We start from the raw sequence: 16350 nt of genomic DNA on the forward strand, positions 1-16350 counted from the left end.
GTGCGGGAGGGCGGAAGGCGGCGGGGTGTCATGGCGGCGGCTCCGTAGGGCGGCGGGGGCTGTGCGGGGCCGGGCCGGGCCGGGCGGGGAGGCCGGGAGGGGACTGGGGGGCGCCGGACCCGGGCTGCGGCAGCTCCCCGGTGGTTCCGAGGCGCCCGAGAAGGCCGTCAGGCTGCCGCCGGGGGAGGGAGCGGGAGTCAGCCGCTGCCCCCCGGCGTGCCCGGGCGGGAGGCGGCCGAAGGCCCCGTCACGGTGCCGGGGATGGACGAGGAGAGCCTGGAGGCCGCGATCCGCGCCTACAACGCGCAGCTGAGGCAGGTGGAGCTGGCGCTGGGCGCCGGCCTGGACCCGTCGCAGCAGTCGGACCTGGTTCAGCTGCGGGAGGATTTGAAGCAGCTGATAGAGCTGACCGAGTCCAGCCTGGTGGCCGTGAGGAAGAGCAAGCTGCTGGCCACGCTAGACACAAACGCGTCCTCATCTTCCTCGTCGCCGGGAGGTCTGCTGGAGCACGGTGCCGACCCAGAAAGCTCTGCCCAGGATGAGGAGTATGCCGCCTTCAAGGAAGCCATCGCTGAGCTCGGAACCGACGACAAGCCCGCAGCGGAAAGCAGCGAGATACCTTCAAAGGGAGATGAGAGCAAGGACAAAAGGCAATCGAAGGGCGGTGAAGAGGAGGAGGAGTCTGACAGGGAGGAGGAGGAGGAGGAGTTGAGTGGGATGAAGGTTAAAGCCCCGTACTACAGCTCCTGGGGGACGCTGGAGTACCATAACGCCATGATTGTGGGGACAGAATACCTGGAAGATGGCAGCGCAGGAGTCAGAGTGCTGTACCTCTACCCAACCCACAAGTCTTTGAAGCCGTGTCCGTTCTTCTTGGATGACAAATGCAGATTTAAAGAAAACTGTCGGTAAAGAAGCAGAAGGAGCGGGAGGGGGCTTGTGGCCTTGCTGTTGCTAAAGGCCTTGTTCTAAGGGAGGAGCCTCCTCTGAATGCTCCGCGTTTGGGTTTTGTAACCCTTGGGATTTTGTCTTGTTGGTCACGTTTTTAAAGCGTGCGTGTGGTGAGCAGCGGCATCGAACCGTTCGGCTGCTTTCCTCAGCGAACGCGGAGATGAAAGGGAAAACCCCGTGGGCAAGTTGCAGAGGTTTTACCCGATCATTTGAATAGCGAAATTAATAACGTATTAATTGGTTAAACAGAACCACCGAAGACTGGTTGTCGATGGTGTGTAAGTTGCCCCGGTTGCATGGAGAGGTTGTGGAGGCTTCGTCTTTGGAGGTCTTCAGAGCTGAACTCGATGAGGCCTTGAGCCACCCGGTCAGCCTCTGAAGCTGGCTGTGCTTTGAGCGGGGGGCTGGGCCAGAGACCCGCATTTCTGTCTGATCCTGTTCATCTCAAAGGGTCCATGATTTTTATTTTTTTAATGGATTTCTCACTAGCAAAGAACACTTAATTCTCTGGGGTAGGATACCTCCTTTTTTACGTGGTGTAAACGATATGTTTAAGATGAAAAATGAGTAACTTGTGTCACTGAAATAACACATGACAAACCTGTACCTCCTGGCGCAGATTCACCCCTGCTGACAACTTGTTTGCCTTCCCTTTAAGGGGGGGGAGGAGGCGTTTTTATTTACAGAATCATCGAGGTTGGAAAAAAAACCTCTAAGGTCTTGTAGTCCAACCGTCCCCCACCACATCACCCCCTAAATGTGTCCCCAAGCGCCACATCAGCCTCTAAACACCTCCGGGGACAGCGATTCCACCACCGCCTCCCTGGGCAACCCGTTCCGGTGAATTTAAAGCCAGCTCGGACGGGGTAGATCTAATTCCTCTTTGCCCTCTCCGGCAGGTTTTCGCACGGGCAGGTGGTGTCTGTGGAGGAGCTTCAGCCCTTTCAGGAGCCCAATCTGAGCGCTCTGGAGGTGGGCTCGGCCTGCCTGGCGAAGCACAGCGACGGAATATGGTACACTGCAAAAATAACTGGTGAGTCGTGTGTGAATGCGTTCTGCCAGGATTCTGTGTGGAAAACGAACGCCCATGCTTATGTCAGTAAAACCGGGCTATTTTGGTTGATAGTAGAAAAAAGTTGACTATGTGGTTCCAGCCCGAAACTGGGAATCTTGAGGTGGTGAGAAGAAGTTCTGAGCTATGTAAAGTTTGGGAAGGGAACAGGGGAGGAAACAGGAGAGTGTTGGACAAAAACATGACGTAAAGAGCAGGAATGTGTGGAAATGTGCAGAAATGATTACGTAGCCGTGTAGTGCACTGAAAGGAAAGAGGTATTGCAGGAACTTGCGTGCTTATTAGGTTAGAATTGCAGTAATCTGTTCTTGCTTAAAAAAAAAAAAAAAGGCCCAAGGAGCTGGTGTTGCCCATCAGCTGTTGATGCAGGCTCCCCTCCGTCCTGAGACGGGAAGGGTGAGGGTTTACCGTGTCTTTCCTTCCTTTCTTTGGCTGTTGTTGGGACAGAGGGAGTAAGTCAAGCTTCTCTTTAGTGCTGTTTGTCAGCAGCCTATCTTCATCCTAATTAAAAAAAAAAATGCTTAAAGTATCAACGCAGACATTGTGAAAATAGCTTCTCATTGCTTTTGTCTCCCTTCTAGGCAGAAATCTGAAGCAAAAGGAAAGACCAGATTCTTTGTTTTTCTGAACGTGTGTTCCTTGGGCCTTCCTCATCTCCCGTCGTTCCCTGAAGCTAACTTAGCCCTCTGCCACGTGTGTGTTGGAGATGTACCTGAGCGCTTGTTCCTTGCTTTTCCTCCTGCAGATATCGACAGTGGTTATTACACTGTGAAGTTCGATTCCCTGCTGCTAAAGGAAGCTGTTGTGGAAGGGGACAGCGTCATTCCCCCCCTGCGAAGCGACGACGGTGCCTCGTCTGCTGAATCCGATGAAGACAGCGTCGATGATTCTGGTTATGCTAAAGGTGAGAGCGGTGAGGGGGGGAGCAGAAGCGCCCTGTGATCTCGGTCTGCCTTCCTGCCTGGGACTTGGAGTTGCTCTCCTGAAGCTTTCATTACAAGTGTCTGACTTCTGATGAAAGGGTGGGAATCTCTTCTCTCTGTCGCTGAAAGATGGAGACCATTAAGTATCTGCTGTGTTACAGCTGCAAACCCAAACCTTTGTTTTCTGCCCATTAAGTGTCTTAACGAGGGTTGGACGTTTCTGTGGGAACTCCCAGCACGTGGAAGTAGAGGGCGCCGTGTTTTAGAGCAGAGTTCAAGCTCTGAGTCTCTTTTTCATGTGGGCGGCTGAGCTAATAAGTGTAACGAGACTTTTAAGTCTCTCTGGGACCTTCGTGTAGCTGCATGACACAGGAGTGCAAGGCTGCAGTCATCAGGGGTGTTTGAACCTTCCAGTGCCTCAACAAGCAACAGCCGTGTCCTGTTTGACTGCTGAAAGCTGACAGAGCCCAGGTGGCTTCTCTGAGCTTCCACAAACAGCTGCGTGCCCGTGCTGGGGTCCCAGTTGTGTCCCAGGGACAAACCCGTGTCCTAGAGCTCTTTAAATGTAGCCTAATAGAGATTATTGGATCCTAATGACGCGTCGCTAGCGTGCTGCCTAGAGGAGTCTCATACCGGAGACGTGAGCTGGAGGCACGAGTAACTATTGCATGCGACAGTGCCAAATTTCCTGGGATGGCATATGTTGGTGTGACCATCCCAGGAGGAAGGAAACAAACAGAAGGATGATTCTGCCTGGAACTGTGAGATGGTGCGTGCGTTAAATCAAGTGAGATCTCTCATTTGGGTAACTCGCCAGGCAGTGTCTGTAAAGGTGGCAGCTCAGTAGGAGCCAGGTAAGGCTGGAGGAGCTGCCGAATGACTCTGTGGTGGGAGAAGTACCTCGTAATGCCCTGCGAGGTGGTTTCTTGCTCGTAAAGGTTTTGCATAGCAGCTTTGTTTCTGTTTTTCACTTGTTTGCCTCTTCCATGCCACAGTGATAGATTCGGGGGTCCCGGAGAATGGGGAATGGGCTCCTGCGTGCAGCTCCTCTTTTGGTGGCTGGGAAGCCCACACTCGCGGCATCGGCTCCAAACTGCTTGCTCAGATGGGATACGAGTTTGGAAAAGGTAAGAGAAGGCGGCAGTCGGGGTGGCACGAGGGCCTTGCTGCCTCTCTATCTCGGTCTCATGATGGAACCTAAAGCTAGTGAAAAATAACAAGATTTTAGACAAGGCTACAACTGTTCTTTGCTGTTGCCTGTTAGATAAGGCTCAAGCTCTGCGATGAATCACCCCGGGTGGAAGTGTTAGCAGGCGAGGAGGGATAAGTAGTTAATCAAAGTACAGGCACATGCGTGCGCCTGTATGGTAATAGCAGAAATTGGAGGCGTTTAGAGCCATGGTCAAGTTCATGATTAAAGCCGTGAGAACTGTTGTGTGAGATGTTCAAAGGCTTTAGGAAGAAGGGAACTGATCTACGAAGCTTCTGATGTCTGTGTTAAAGCATCTCCCGGCCCTAGACACAGACTTCAAAGCCTGCTGAACTCGCTTCTTACTACACAAACGGTATTGAGCCTTGGGGGCTTTAGGAGGCCAGTCTGCTGCTTGCGTTTGTCTCCAGTTCTCCTGGAGGAATCAAACCAGTTTCAAAAAGAACCTGGCTTGAGAAGCTGAGAATGTAAGGCTGAACCTTGTTTCACAGAAACTGGCCTGATGGATGGCCTCGGGCTTTTTATTGCTTATCTCCTGCAGGAGAAGGCTCCTGCCGTCACATCCACCGACGTGCCGTGGTTTGTGCTGCTCCCCCTCTGACGGTGGTTACAGCATTTTGTACCCCAAAAGCCTGTTTTGTGCTAAGCTTGTCAGTGTGAGGTTTGTGGTGGGAAGTGGCTTGGAGAAGGGACGTCCTTCCTTGGGTATTAACTTGGTGCCTCGCGGCCTTTTGCTTTTCAGGGCTGGGGAAGAATTCCGAGGGCCGAGTGGAGCCGGTGCAGGCCGTGGTCCTTCCTCGAGGGAAATCCCTCGACCAGTGCGCCGAGGTGCTTCAGAAGAAGAAGCAGGGGAGGCTGGACCCCAGCAACTCGAAGAAATGCCGGGCAAAGGGAAATAACACTGGCCGGGCCTCTGCAGGCAGCCGCAAGCCACCCCGCAACGTGTTTGACTTTTTGAATGAGAAACTGAGAGGGAAGAGCACTGGGGAGAAGGCTGGGGGTGCGGCGCTGCCCGAGAGGAACAGCAAGGAGATCTACCACGCTAGCAAGAGCACCAAGAAGGCCCTGAGTGTCCGCCTCTTCCAGACAATGGAGAAGATTGAACAAACGCAGAAGGACATCAGAGGAATCCAGCAGGCCCTGGCGCGCAATGTTGGACGGTAGGAAAAAAATTCTCGTTGGGGCTGCAGGGTAAAGTGAGGGCTCTTGGTGCGTCCGAGAAGGGATGGGCTCGAAATGAGGCACAGGGGGGAACAAATGTCTAGAAGAGAGCTGAGGGGAAGCAGAGAGGAGAGCCTTTAACGTGCGTTTCAGCCCAGCTTGGGCACTGACAGACGTGGCTGGGGTCCTTTGCCTGGAATTCAGGCTGTGGGGAAAAGAGGAGCTCTCTGAGGGATGGGACTGAGTCTTTTCCTCCCCGTGCCCAGCTCTTCGGAGCTGCTGCTGAGCACCACAGGAGGACGCGTTCCAGCCCAGGTTGTGCTGAGCGTCAGGGCCTTCCTCTCTTCCTTGGGCTAATCCCACAGGAAAGGGAAAACCCTCCTGGGACGGGGACGAGCCTCTGACTTTACCGTGCAGGGTGACGTTGCGGTAATGCTTTTTGCTTTCAGGCACAGCATTGCAACTGCTCAGCTGGAGGAGAAGCTGGCTAACGCTCACAAACAGCTGGGGCAGCTGCAGGCGCAGGAAGCCAGTCTGCAGCGGGAGCAGAAGAAAGCAGACACTCATAAGAAGATGACTGAGTTCTAGTCTCCGAGGGAGGCGGTTGACTGCAGTGAATCGTTCTGGCCAGCCCCTGTGCTCATGGCCTTAGAGCCTGGGTGAGCCACCCTGCTCTTCTGGGTCTTGGTCTGCCTGCCCAGCCCGAAAATCGGGCTGAAAAGCAGCGGTTTCCAAAACTAGCTGCTTCTGAGCTCTGCTGGGAGGGCGAGAAGCATGCGTCCGTCCAGCCCTGAGCCTTGTGTAAGGACCAGCTACAAGGAACACGATTCTCTGCTATCTTGCACACTTCTTTCCTGTTATCACTGCAGCAGCACCTCCATCCAGGGCGCGTAGCTGCTCGGGTGATAACGCTGCCGGCAGCGAGCCAGCCGAGGAGGGGCTTTGAAAGCCCCACATCCTGCCATCAGCTGCGGCTTGTGTTTGCAGCCAACTGATGAAGACAAGTGGAGGCAGGGTCCCAGGCACGTTCTGGCAGGGCAGAAAAGGCGCGTGCTGGGTGCGAAACAGTGATGGCAAACTGCTTGAGCTGCGCTCTGCCTCCTGTTCTTTGCTGTGGGATTTATCTGAGAACTCTGTTTTTTTAAGAGCAGTTTCTCGTAAACCTGGTGTAATGCCTAGACAGGGGAGTGGCAGCTCGGAGGTGGTACCGGAGGCCTCGCGTATCGTATTTCTCCGGTTTGACTGTAGGAGCATCCCTGGGACGTGCTGTAGCCTAGCTCATCGACTTAGCGTGGAAAGCTGCGTGGTTCCACAAGCAGAGTGCCAAAGATGGGAGAGTAAGGCAGCAGAGCAACAGGTTCTCAGACCTCTGAGTTAGGAACACCTCTATGGGGAACCTTGCGCTTCTGCCGCTGTTACTTGAGTTTTTCTGTCCCAGGTGGCTCTCTGAACACGAGTCCTTTTATTAAAAGCCCCTCAGGACCCACTCCCAGCTCAGACCGGGCCCTGGACGAGCACAAAGATCAGGTCTGCGTGTGCCGAGCGCACGGCTCTGCCTGGGGCTGGGGAGAGCCTCGGGCTGTGCTGGAAGCAGGACGCAAGCCAAGTGCCCTTCCCCGCACCACGGACAGTCCTCGGACACGGAGGATGTCTTCTCCCCAGGGCTGTATTCAGGGTTAGCAGCAGCCAGCCCTCCCCACGGGGGGAGATGGTGGTTTCATCAGACTCTCTTTCTGGTGGGACTTGTGCATTGTAGTTGTGTTGTGTTTTTTAAAAAAAAAAAAAAACTTGTTAGCAATTTCATGCCAGTATCTTAAGGACACTTTTTTTTTTTCTTAATTAAAAAAAAAATCAATTTCCTTTCATTCTGTGAGTCATTTTTCTCACGAAAAGTTCTGCTCCCTTAACGCCACCTCTTTTTAATCTGTTTCTAAGAAAATGATGAAGCTGTCAGCCTGGGCAGGGCTGCGCCGCCTTGTAGGGCCAGACCTGTCTGATTCCCTGCCAAGCTAACCAGAAAATCTAAGGCTGGAGGAGATACGATCAGAGCTGCACAAGTCATGTGTGATTTAGCATTACTGCAGACACACCTCGGAAAACACAGAGCGACAGCAAAAATAAACAAGGTGAATGTCTTCAGGAAGCCTGTCAGCGTCTCTTTTCCTCTCGACGATCTCGGGTCCTGTTGTGATGGGCACCGTGCAGACGCGAAGGGTGGCGTGGAGCGCCTCGGGCACAGCGGCATCCACTGGTTTCTGGCCGAATTGGCTGTGGTCTCTTCATTGTTCTGAATTCGTGCTCTCCACGCTCTGGGTTTAACTCGGGGTTTAACAATGGCTGCTCGGTGCCCTTCCCTCCCCCGTGCCTGTTCGTTTCCCACACTCGAGTGGTGACAAGGATCAGCGCGCCCAGCTCGGCACGGGTGCTTGCGGAAGTGGCCCGTGACCGATGAGCCGAGCCGGGCGGAGAAATTTCTTGGGTTTGTTTTGTGCTCCAACACTGTTCGGTATCATCTCCGTAACAGCTGGGTGCATCAGCCCCGCGGCTCAGCTGCCTTGTATTTTCATCCTTCCTCGGATTTCCCGCAGCTTCACTTGTCAGACTTCCATTCAAGTGGCTGCTGCCTCCCGCCCGGGACAGTTCACGTCCCTGGTGAATAAAGTTTTGTGTGTGGTTGTTTTTTTTTTTTTTCCCTCTGTCCTTGTTAGGCGCTGCTCATTTGCAAGGTAACGATCACGTGTGGCGAGCCTTTCTTTCCTTATATTCACCTGGGGATAGACGGCTGCCTCCAAAACCAGCTCCGTGGGAGCAGGGGAGCGGCAGAGGGTGCTCGTGCGTGCTGGGTGCCTGCAGAGCCCGTTTGCAGCGCTGCTCTCGCAGAGCCAAGGCGGGGAGAAACCCAGCCTACCACTGGGTGAAGCAACAACCTCTGCAGGCCAGGAAGCGAGCTGTGGTATTGTGCTGCATGGTGTCTGCACAGAGCTGCCTGCTCGAGAGCGAGCTGAAGAGGAGCGGGAGAGCTGGCATCGAGATGCTCGAAATCTTTGGGAGCCGCTAATTAGGACTAACTCTGAGGAATAAAGGGAGCGAAGTTCTCCGGGTTGACCGGCAAGGAAGAGAGCATGACTGGATTTCTGTTCTTCTCGCTCACCGGCTTTTGAGTTTCTGCAAGTAAGTGGTGGTTACTTTCTCGCCTGGCAAACTTGGGTGCCTGCATCCAAACCAGGGGTTGGAAATCTCTTTAATCCACGCTGCAGCCTCGGCAGAGGTGCTGTTGGGGCTAGCTAGACTGGACAGGCAGGCTTCGTATTTGTAACGCTTCGGAGTCGAAGCGTTGGCCGGGTAAAAGTTTCAGCCAGCTGCGGGGAGTTCTGCAGGCTTGGTGCAGCGTAATGGTTTGTCGCTCTGGTAGCATCTGGGCTCGGAAAGGAAGCAAAGGTCCCTGAACGTGGCCGTGCTGCTGGGATCCCAGGGCCTGAATCTGGGGGCTGAGGGGGAGCAGAGCACTTCCATGCTGAACGAATTGTTTAGTTCAGAAGTTATGGGATGCTTTTTTTATTTTTTTTCAAGGAAAAGAAAAATCAATTACCTTGTAGGGGGGGAGGCTTAGAGCTTTTGCTTGTGTCCGGAAGAGCTCTTGGGGGAAATGCTGAGCTCCTGGCTGCAGGTGGGGATCTACAGAGGCTTGAGAGAGTGCAGCCACTGAAACGCTGCCTTTTGTTAATCTGAAATTATGTCAAACTGTACCGAATTTGTGGCAAGAAAACCACAGAGGTAGGCAGGCGATTCTGGAAAAAAACCCGTGCCTCTCCTGCCTGCCCTCGTACTGCCTTCGGGAACCTGGCTTCCTCCCACTGCAGCACCGAGGTCGCGGCCGAGCAGAGTCCTGCCGTGGCTCAGCTCTGCAGAAAATCCGTCTGGCCGGCTCCCGGCTGCTGCTCGGAAGCCGTTCCTCTGCCCGAGCGTCCTTCCAGCAGTCGCGCGAGGGTGGGAAGGAAGAAGAATGCTGAAACGGTTTCAGCCTCAACCCAAGCCACATGGCGTGGACAGAAGGGTCACTTGCCTGAAGGCTTTAAGGTTATTTTTGTTTTCTCGAAAGCCAGTCCAGCGTATCGGCAGCGATCGGGACTTAGAAGAGTTCGTCCAAGTTCTGTGATGTTTGGGTCTGGCGTTCAGAAATACCGTCGGCCCTTTCTGAATGAAATTTCTCAGCAGGCGCTCGGCTGTGAAATCTCTTCCTCGGAGCCTGCCTCTTCTGCAGAAACGCGAGCGAAGGGAGCGAGACTTTGTGCCTGCTCCTCATTTGAAATATTCGTGGGATTTACTGATTGCATCCCATGGTCTCGGGCAGGTTAAGCATCGTTGAGTAACTGCTACGAGGCTTTCACTTCGTAATTGGAACAAAAAAAACAACCCACCTAAAGTCTACTTCTGCTTCTCGAGCCTTTTTTCAGTGCAAGTCCCCAGGGTACCAAGGCTGTGTCAGCTGCAGCCTTGGCCACCATCACAGATGGAAATCAGCTCCGAATGTTTGTCCTGCTTCCCTGCAAATATGCTCGCAGTAGTTCCATGGACTTCCCTCCCATGACGCCGCGCCGAGCATTGCACGCACTCTTATCTGGCTGGATGGATCGCTGTCAGCAGCAGAACTTAATTTTACAGGAAATTTAATTTCTTTGTCGCGAAGCCCGGCTAAGAAACTTCACCCGTTTGTAGCAGGGGCTTTTTTGGAGACAAAAAAACTCGCACATCCTGCAGTAACAAAGCGACTTCGTGCCGGTGCTCGGGTGTCGTGAAACGGAGCTGTTCCTCCTCGGAGCGCTGCGGGTGTGCGTCGCACCCACGTACCTGCTGCCATCAAAGCCATCTTGGCTCGTGGAGCCAGCGCGTTACGAAATGCCGTCTGCCGAGTCTCTTGCCTCAAAGAATGGCCCCGGGACGTGGAGATCCATGACTTTATTGGCAGGAAATTAAGTTGCACGTTTCAGAAGGTCTGTTGAAATCCTCGTCTTGCAGACCTGCTCGGTCTCGTCTGAGCAGCCTCAGCCAGGCACTGGGTTTTCCAGCGTCGGGTCTCCGATTTTTAATCCTGGGGGAACCGACCCGTTGTCCCCGAAGTGCCTTCTCCCAGTGACTGCTGAACCTGAATGTGCCAAAGACGTTTTCGTAGGTCGACAGCTCAAGAGCAACCACGGACCCTCCTGCACGAAGGAGAGGATTGGCAAAGTAGGTCAGAAGAATTTCTCTGCGTTAACTCCAGCTCAGGAAACATCCTCGCGTTTGAACCTTCAAAATTCAAGGCTGGAAAACCCAGCCGCTGCGGGATCAGCTGTCCCCGCCTGTGCTTTCCTCGGCATTAAAAGTTCACGCTTCGATTCCGATTTACCGGCAGCCTCCGGCCCTCGCGCCTCGTTGTAATTTTTGTCTGCCCAACTTCAGAGCCTGCTCTTCCCTCCTGCCCTGGGTGCAGTTGCTCTCACAGCCTGTGATCCTGTCGCTGTAATAAGCCAAACGAGTTCAGCCAGGATTGTCTAAAGCGCCTGCCTGTGTTGCAGGTAATCCGTATAATGTATGCTCAGACAGAAAAGCCGTGTTGTCTAATTAAAACGTCGTTGAGGAGGGAGCAGGGTTTCCTTCCCAGCTCTGATCTAAGCCAGTCTGTCCAGCCCGGTTAGTCCCTTCCACGTCTCTGTCTCCGTTTCTGCATTGAAATAATTGCTCTCCAGGGGTTAAGGCTGCAGCCGGCGAAGTTTCCAAAGGTGTGGGAAGTTCTCAGATAAAAAGGGCCAAGACTTGCCCATTTATCTGGGTAAAGACGCGCCAAACGTGCTCGTGTGTGGCACCAGGAGCGTGGGGGGAGAGATGTGTCCCTCGGTGGGGGCAAACCTCGGCTCCCGAGGTCCTTCCCTGGCCCGTGATGCTCTCGGGGGGCGAGGGGCACAGCTGGGGGAGAGGAGCCCGAGCTGTGGGTGCGTTGCGGATGCGCCTCGGCGCCGGACACGTGGGCTGGGCTCAGCGAGCAGGACTGGGGCTGAGGGGAGTGGCTGGGCCTGGATCAGCGTTGGGGATTCCTGCAAAGGGGGCCCGGGCTTCTCGTGGGGCTTCCTCTGATCGCTGGGGGCAGGATTAAGAAAGGGAAGAAGGTAAGAGGCCTGGAGGTGCCCCGTGGGGACCGTGCCGCCCGCCTCGCTGATGGCATTGTCTTTGCACCACGTCTTTCTGCGGTGGTCGCAGTGCTGGGGAGCTGCCTGCGTCTCTCTCCGCACCGTGCGTTTCCCGATGCCGGCACGCGCATCCCTAGGAGCTCACCAGCCCTTTGGGGGCACAGGGATCAAGGAGCAGCCGCTGCTGCCAGCTGTGACGTTGGCGCGGGTGACGTGGTGGCAGCTTTTGCTCTGGGCTTTTGCAGCACACCAACCGCCGAGCCGGGACGGGGACGTTGGGTGTTGCTGGTGCTCGGTGAGCGGTGACTGCTGGGTCGAGAGCCCCGCTGGGACGGGCGGGGGCTCCCGGAGGGCTGGGGAGCCTCTGCTCTGCGTGCCGGGCTCCCCGACACCTCCCCACCTCCTGTTCTCGGGCGTTTTCTGCTCCTTTGCAGCCGCAGCTGCAAACCAGGGTGCTGGTGCAGGAGGATGCACGGGGTCCGTGCATGCCGCGCTGCCGCGCGCCCATGGCGGGGAGCTGGCGTGGGCGCAGAGCCGCTGCAGCAGGGGGGTTCCCCATTTTTTGCCCCCCTGCCAGGACGTAGGACTTGGGGGGCAGCCCTAGGGCTGAAGCTCTCCCCCATTCCGGGAAGCCGAGTCCTCTCCTTGTGCGTGTCCCCTGGGCCACCCCACGCCATCGCAGTCAGCCTCGGTGGCCCTTGCTGTCCCCTGTGTCTTGGTGACCTCGCCAAATATTTCCCCACTTTTCTGACCCAGCGCCACGGGCAGCGCCCGGCCCTGGTGTCTGCAGAAAGCCCGGTGATGCTTCCGGGGCGTCTCCTGCGAGTCTCCAAATTAAGATCTCGGGAGCAACTTGGGAGCTTGAATTCTGCGTTGGTTCTTTTCTGAAAAGAACCAAAATCTAGAGCTTTGCTTTCCAGAAGCAGAGCACCCGCTGTGGGGTGTTTACACCATGCTGGGCAGAGTTGGAGCCTCTGGGAAGGCAGCAGCTGGCCGGAAAATGGAGTCCCCAGTGCCTGCTCCCCCCGGACCCCCCCAGATATTACGGGAAGCCTCCGGGGGGCCGGCTGCTCCGTGGGGACCTGCAAGAACCGGCTGGCAGGGCAGCGGGAGCGGTGTCCCTGCCACACAGCAGCCACACGGCCCCCACTCGTGTTTTCTCTCCCCAGAGCTCGACCCACGGCGCTTTCGGAAGCGGCTCCCCCATGGCTGCAGCCCACGGCGAGGGGCTGCCGGGCCCCCCGCTCCTGCCGGCCCTGCTCGCCGCCCTGGCCCTGCTCGGCCTCCTGGTCTACGTGGGCGCCCTGTGCGCCGCCTGCCGCCGGTACGCGCTTCTCCCCCGGCGCTGGGGGTGCTTTTTGGGGCTGCTTCCTCCCCCCTGGACCCTGCTGTGGCTCTGGCTGCCCGACGAGGGGGGGGTCCTGCACCCAAAGGAGCCGGTCCGGGGGTGAGGCTGTGGCCTCACAGGAGCCTACGAGGCTGAGCTGCCCACGGGGAGGTGATGCTGGGGGCGATGCTTGGGGGGTCCCGGGGTGCCGGAGCTGCACGCCCAGCGGGGTTTGGGATGGATGTGGAGGCTGGAGGTGGAGCGGGGGGGGGGGGTGGTTTTGGGGGTGCTGGTGCGGGGAGGGGCGCACGGCAATGCCAGGCTGGGGCCCTGGGTGTCTGCTGCTCAACCTCCCACCCCAGCTCAGTCCTGCTTCTCCCGCAGCCAGGGCAGGAGGAAGAAGGTCCCTCCGGACGGGGTGAAGCTGGTGGACGAGGTAAGTTGGGGGGGGGGGGGGGGGCAGGCTCGGAACGGGGAGCTCCGGGCATCCCGGCCCGAGCCTGATCCGTGCGTGTCCCCCCCCCCCCCGCAGTCCCTGCTCAGACAGACGCAGCTGCGCTCGCTCAGCAAGTCGGACACGAAGCTGCACGAGCTGTACCGGGTGAAGGCCAGGGACGACAGTGAGTGCCCCCAGAGCTGAGGGTGCTGGGGTGAGGGGCGGGGGGGGGGGCACCCTTTTCGGGCAACCGTGGCCCCCGTGCATCCCGGTGAGCGCGCCGCCCCGTGCATGGCGCACACACCCCGCGGTGCCTGCTCCGTTCCCCGTGCCCCCATCTCTGCTCTCCCCGCAGACCAGCGACCGGCCAGCCTCGATTTCCCCCCGGCCTCGGCCCCCCCGGGCCCCGACTCCCTGCACAGCTCCGGCGTCAGCGTCCTCCTGCACCGCGAGCTGCCCCAGATCCCCGTCCCCGAGCCCCCGGCCCCCGACCAGACCTACTCCAACCTGCTCTTCGCCCCGCCGCGACGCCCGGCACAGGACACGGTCTACGAGTGCCTAGCGGTGGGGGGGGACGATGCCCCCGCACCCCCTGCTCCCACGGGGACCCGGGTGTCCCCACCGCAGGCCAGGCGCGGGGCTGGTGACTACGCCTGCGTCCGCAAGGTGAAGAAGACGGCGCCCGGCGAGGAGCAGGAGGGGGCCGTGGCGGGGCCTCCCGCAGCCCCCCGGTGCTGGGAGGGCGCGGGCAATGCCCCCCCCCAGCTGAAGGTACGGTGCTGTGAGGGGCTCGCTGTGTGTGTGTGGGGGGGGGGGGGGGCGCAGAACACCGTCCCCATAACGCCCCTGTCTGGAGAAGGGTAGCCAAAGGCTGCTCCGTTTTAACAGCAGCTTTTTTGGGGGTGGGGGGCACAGGGTGGAGCCGGGGCGGGGGGGGGCAGGATGGAGCTGGGATGCAGGGGGGCAATGCCTGGGTGCTGCTCCATGCCCTGCAAAAGGTTCCCAGGTGGTGCACAAAGCGGGGGACCCATGGGTGCCGTCACCCCGCTGGGGGCTGTGCCAGGCACTGGGGGGGCCCGGGTATGGGAATGCCCTGGGGGGGACCCTGGGGTCATCCCCCCCAAACCGCCCCCTTCCCTCTGCAGGTGGAAGACATGTACTCGACGGTGTGCAAAGCCACCAAGAAGAAGAGCCAGGGCCCCGCTGCGGCCCCGAGGGCTGCGGGGCAGGGGGGGGCCGGGCAGTTGCCCCCAGCCCAAGAGGAGCCCCCCCCGGCTGGCTGCTGGTCCGCGGCCCCCCCCGAGCCCTGCTACGAGTCCATCAACGAGAGGGCCTGGACTGCCCGCGCCCGCGGCCCCGACCCGGACTACGAGGCCGTGGACGTGACCTGGAAGAAGCCGGCGAAGCGGGACAAGGCCGGGAAGCCCAGTCCCCACGAGAACCTCTACGAAAGCGTCGGCGAAATTTGGGCAGGGGAATCCCGGCGAGCCTCCGGCAGGCCGGCTGCCAACGGGCTGGAGGTGTACATCACCAACCTATAGTGCGGGCAGACGGACGGACAGACGGGCAGACGGATGGACGGACGGACGGACGGATGCCATCGTGGCACAGGTCCCCCAGGCTGGGCTCTGCTGGGCTCAGCCCCGCTCGGGGCCGGCGGTGGCTCGGTGGGCACGGGCACACACCAACGCGGTGCCGGGCGGGTGGCCGCATCCCTGCATGCTCTCTCTGTATATATTTTACATTACTTTTCTTCAAGCGTCCTCGTCCCGTCCCACCCTGTGCCTGCGGGTTGATGTCGGGATGCCCCAGACAGGGAATTTGCAGGGGCTGTCTTTTGGGGCTGGTGCTGGCAGGGCTCCGAGCCAGCCCCGTGGTGGACCTGGGCTGCAGGATCAGGCCACGCAGCGGCAGGGAGATGCCGTGAGTGAGGACGGGATGCTTCGCTCCATCCCTCGGTGCCCCCAGAGCTGTTTGTGGAGGCAGGCGCGGCGGCTCCGGCCGTGACCGCGGTACGAGGCAGAGGTGGCCGCGGGCTCTGCTCCGGGATGCTGCACGCCCCCGGCACCCTCCCTTCCACCCACCCTCGCTGCCTGTCGGACACGCACGATGTTGCCTCCCCGAGCACCATCCTGCCCCCACGTCACTCCCGGGCTGCGTTCATCCTGCTCAGGAGAAAACACCCCTAAAACTCCATCGGAAGCCCTGGCTCATGGGGCCGGTGCTGGTGCTGCGGGCGCCGCGGTGGTGCCAGGATCACAGCGCTGCGCCCATCCTGCGCCAACGCTCCCATGGCTACGGGGCCGGATCCTGCCCTGGCCATGCCAAAGCCACGGCTCCAAGGCTCTGCCCGCTCCTTTTGCCACCGCGGTGGCGGCGCCTCGGCGGCCCGAGGGCTGCGGTCCTGGCACGGGGCGGGATGCCCGGCCGGGCGCCGCGGCACAGGAGGAAGGAAGGAAGCCGTGCGCCCGCCTCCGCCGGCTTTGCCCTCGATTGAAGCAGACGAGGAGATGAAAAGCGAAAACACGGCGCTCAGCAAAAGGCCCGCCGCAGGCTGGGGACGTTAAACCCGCGGCAGGCGGGGAGGCAGCGGGGTGTTCGTGCTGGGGCTGCGCTAGATGCCAAACCACAGGCCTGTGAGATAGCGCAGTTGGCCCCGGCAGCTGCTCCCATCCCCCTGCGAGATGGGGGCCCCGATAGAACAGGGCACAGGACGGCTCGTGGCGATGCTGCCACACGTGGGCTCACCCGCCGGCTGCGTCATTTCCCTGTCCCCTTTTTTTCTGTCCCTTTTTCTCCATCCCCGTTTCCCCATCCCGCAGCTCTTCTGCATCAGCCAAATCCCCTGGGAGCTGTGTTTGGGCTGCACCAGCCCCACACATGAGCATCACGTCCTAGTAGGACCAGAGCTGCTTCGCTCCCAGACAAAGATGGGACCCACGAGTTTGGGATGGTTGGGACATGGGCATCGCTGCGCTGCCTCCCCAGGAGAGGCAGGCTCCATACACCACACCAAGGACAGTTTTCGATTGCTCCTGATGAGCTCAGGGGCCGAAGCATCTCCCAGCCCTGCCCCAGCAGCACCACAGCAGCCAAAAAAGCCCCG

General features: G+C 58.6%; 2 protein-coding genes across 4 annotated transcripts; both read left to right on the forward strand.

The window, feature by feature from the left end:
* The first annotated feature begins 61 nt into the window (after window positions 1–61).
* On the forward strand, window positions 62–7181 carry ZGPAT (zinc finger CCCH-type and G-patch domain containing). Its single transcript, XM_080558756.1, has 6 exons — window positions 62–908; window positions 1851–1984; window positions 2769–2927; window positions 3942–4073; window positions 4899–5316; window positions 5767–7181. Exons 1-6 carry the CDS (start codon window positions 262–264, stop codon window positions 5903–5905), a joined length of 1629 nt encoding a protein of 542 aa, XP_080414882.1. The 5' UTR covers window positions 62–261; the 3' UTR covers window positions 5906–7181.
* A 418-nt stretch (window positions 7182–7599) lies between these two features.
* On the forward strand, window positions 7600–14996 carry LIME1 (Lck interacting transmembrane adaptor 1). 3 transcript variants are annotated; one of them, XM_080558757.1, is made up of 6 exons: window positions 7600–11776; window positions 12651–12805; window positions 13193–13244; window positions 13341–13428; window positions 13600–14015; window positions 14390–14996. In XM_080558757.1, exons 1-6 carry the CDS (start codon window positions 11510–11512, stop codon window positions 14783–14785), a joined length of 1374 nt encoding a protein of 457 aa, XP_080414883.1. In that variant the 5' UTR covers window positions 7600–11509; the 3' UTR covers window positions 14786–14996. The 3 variants fall into 3 exon arrangements, with proteins under 3 accessions (XP_080414883.1, XP_080414885.1, XP_080414884.1); XM_080558759.1 differs by having other exon boundaries at window positions 7600–11076; XM_080558758.1 differs by having other exon boundaries at window positions 7600–8488.
* Window positions 14997–16350: the final 1354 nt, after the last annotated feature.

This window comes from Anser brachyrhynchus (assembly GCF_964034855.1).
Source record: "Anser brachyrhynchus genome assembly, chromosome: 16".
NCBI lineage: Eukaryota > Metazoa > Chordata > Aves > Anseriformes > Anatidae > Anser > Anser brachyrhynchus.